At 39.2% G+C, this 2,500-nt stretch overlaps 1 protein-coding gene and 1 long non-coding RNA gene across 5 annotated transcripts in view; one reads left to right on the plus strand and one right to left on the minus strand.

Moving 5' to 3' along the window:
* The window catches only part of AMN1 (antagonist of mitotic exit network 1 homolog), a 70,078-nt gene that overhangs the window by 65,485 nt on the left and 2,093 nt on the right, over window positions 1-2,500 (minus strand). The window contains exon 1 of one of the 4 annotated variants that reach the window (XM_072400251.1): window positions 2,271-2,494. The exons of the other annotated variants lie outside the window; for them this stretch is intronic. Coding sequence (XP_072256352.1) covers window positions 2,271-2,320 — 50 coding nt within the window. The 5' untranslated portion in view covers window positions 2,321-2,494. Of the gene's footprint in view, window positions 1-2,270; window positions 2,495-2,500 lie in introns of those variants that run through there. 4 annotated transcript variants of the gene reach the window in all.
* The window catches only part of LOC140323301 (uncharacterized), a 41,292-nt gene continuing 39,091 nt past the window's right edge, over window positions 300-2,500 (plus strand). The window contains exon 1 of the long non-coding RNA XR_011919334.1: window positions 300-660. This is a non-coding gene — a long non-coding RNA (uncharacterized lncRNA). The remainder of the gene's footprint in view (window positions 661-2,500) is intronic.

The following is a 2,500-nucleotide window of genomic DNA, read 5'->3' on the forward strand; positions in this document are numbered from 1 at the left end:
TGGGAGGGAGTGGGCGGGGAAAGGGGCATGTCGACCTGTCACTTTTAGTTTGACGAAAAGTACATACGCTTTACTACATATATATATATATATATATATAGCGCATACAATATAACCATTCATATTGGTACATTTTATACAGAACAAAAGCAGTTAACCTTTTTCCACAGGAACATTAAGTGTATCTGTTTGGAGTCCAAAAACAGAATGTCCAGTTCACTTACTCTGACAGCCAGTAGATAAGGCATAAAAAATACATTGAAAACTGATGTTTCCATTAGATTAGATTGTCACAAGTGTAGCCACAACTCCATTAAACAGAACGTTTGGTAATGTCTGATATACAGGGGAATAAGCAGACAAAAATTCAGTTACATATTTAAGATATATTTAGATAGGGACAACGTCAAAGGGCAATAAGAAGCATGGATAATTAGAGTGTGTGTACAAGAGAACGTCCTCTGCCTCATGGCAGATAATCACCTAAAGCGGAAGTTCCACAATCCAAATTGTTGGATTGCTCCTTGGAACACACTTTGGATACATGGTAATCCCAGCTTGCCTGTGTGGAAGATATGTAATCCCAGCCAATCAAAATGGCCTAATCTTTGACGAGAAAAAGGAAGAAGATGGTGGCACCCTGCGACAGAATGGCTACAGGTCAGTATAGTGGAGTTTAGTTAAGCTTGAGGGTAAAAAAAACTTGTACCGTTCAAACAGTACAAATAAGATCATAATTTATATATTATTCACTATTTTGTAGGATAAAAATAATTGTAGCGATGCCTCTTCAGACTATACACGTGTATGAACTAAGCCATTACCTTTTGGTATTTTGTATAACACCACATGAGACTATGTCGCTATAGACACATTTATGTCCTAGTGAATGGGTCAGAAAATTATTCACTATACATTAATATCACTGAACAAAAATACAAAATAAATGAAAATTCATATATGTTAGCTGAAGGCCACTGGTTGCCATGCCCGAGATGGGCAAATCAGAGGTTACAAGATTCTTTGAGGCTGGATTTACCCCAGGGCTGTTGAGTTTATTACCTCCCTTCTCCGTCCCTTCCCTGCCATATTAAAAAAAGTATACCCTAAAACTGGAAAAGTTCCTGAAATTGCTTGGGTAAATATTAGAAAGCCTGCTGATTGGCTGGTGGTTATTAGGTGGCCCTAACAACCAGCAGTTATATTTAAAACACTTTCTAATAGGTACCCTAGTAACTAGCATGGTCACCATATGATATAAAAGAAAATATTATTTATAAAATCATGCAATGTCTTCTTAGACTGATGAATAGAAATGTATGAAAATGCATGAATCCCTAATGACTTGTGATGCACCTATGTGACATTTGACAGACCTATGTGACATTTGACAGACCTATGTGACAAATTACACCTGTAATTTTGCTTAGGGGGATCATGTGATCCAATGGGTTTCATTTTTTCACATAGGTATATCATATGTCATATAGGGCTGTCACATGTCATATAGGACTGTCGCACGTCATATAGGGCTGTCGCATGTCATATAGAGCAGTCATATGTCATATGGGGCTGTCACATGCCATATAGGACTGTCACGTGTCACATGTCATATAGGGCTGTCACGTGTCACATGTCATATAGGGCTGTCAAGTGTCATGTCATCAGGCTTATTAATGTATACCTGAAACTAAAAAAGTGTTATGGCTTAGCATTCACTTTTATTTTACAGAGTCAAGCAGATGCCGGTTTGTGACTCACACATCAAATTGTTGCCAAAAACAGCTAGATCAGGAAATAATGATCTCTAGGTACCTATAGGTGATGTCTGGCACGCTTCAAATTTAGAAGAATGTGAGCTATTTGTAGGGCCAGATTTGCCCCTTTATGGCAATGAACAAGATATACCACAATGTACAACAGGCGAGGTGTGCAGCTCCACTTTAGCCCAAGGCTGTGATCACACCTATGGGTTTCACTTAAACTGCATGCATGTTAGCGCAATGCAGCTTCAGGCATGAGTCATGAAACACGCTGACATTTAATACAGAGTCCATCATGCATTACACACGTGTTCTCATGTAAAATACACCCAAAGGGAAAAAATGCAAAGGTGTGAACAGACCCAAAACGCCTTCCAGTAGATATTATTTTTCCTGAAATGCAAGAGGTGTCCACAGTCCCTTTCCTCCATAGGATGATCATAATTCTTTTAATAAAGACGAACTAAAGTGAAATATGTCTAAAACAAAAAAAACAAAAAAATACACCTATCCTCAATCCTGCAGGGCAGTCCGATCCATCCGGAGGTGTCTTCCATTGGGTCCCACAATGTCCCGGCATACGTCTTCCAGCCAGCGCCATCTAATCCTCTTCTTCCTTGTTCTTCTTACGTCACCTGATCTTCAGTCTGCGTCGGGGGACGTAGTTTGAAAAAAAAACTAGCCGATCTCATTGCACATGCATGAGATCTGCATATTGAGCCTCCTGGGATGAATGA

The sequence above is a fragment of the Pyxicephalus adspersus genome, chromosome 2 (assembly GCF_032062135.1).
Source record: "Pyxicephalus adspersus chromosome 2, UCB_Pads_2.0, whole genome shotgun sequence".
Lineage (NCBI taxonomy): Eukaryota > Metazoa > Chordata > Amphibia > Anura > Pyxicephalidae > Pyxicephalus > Pyxicephalus adspersus.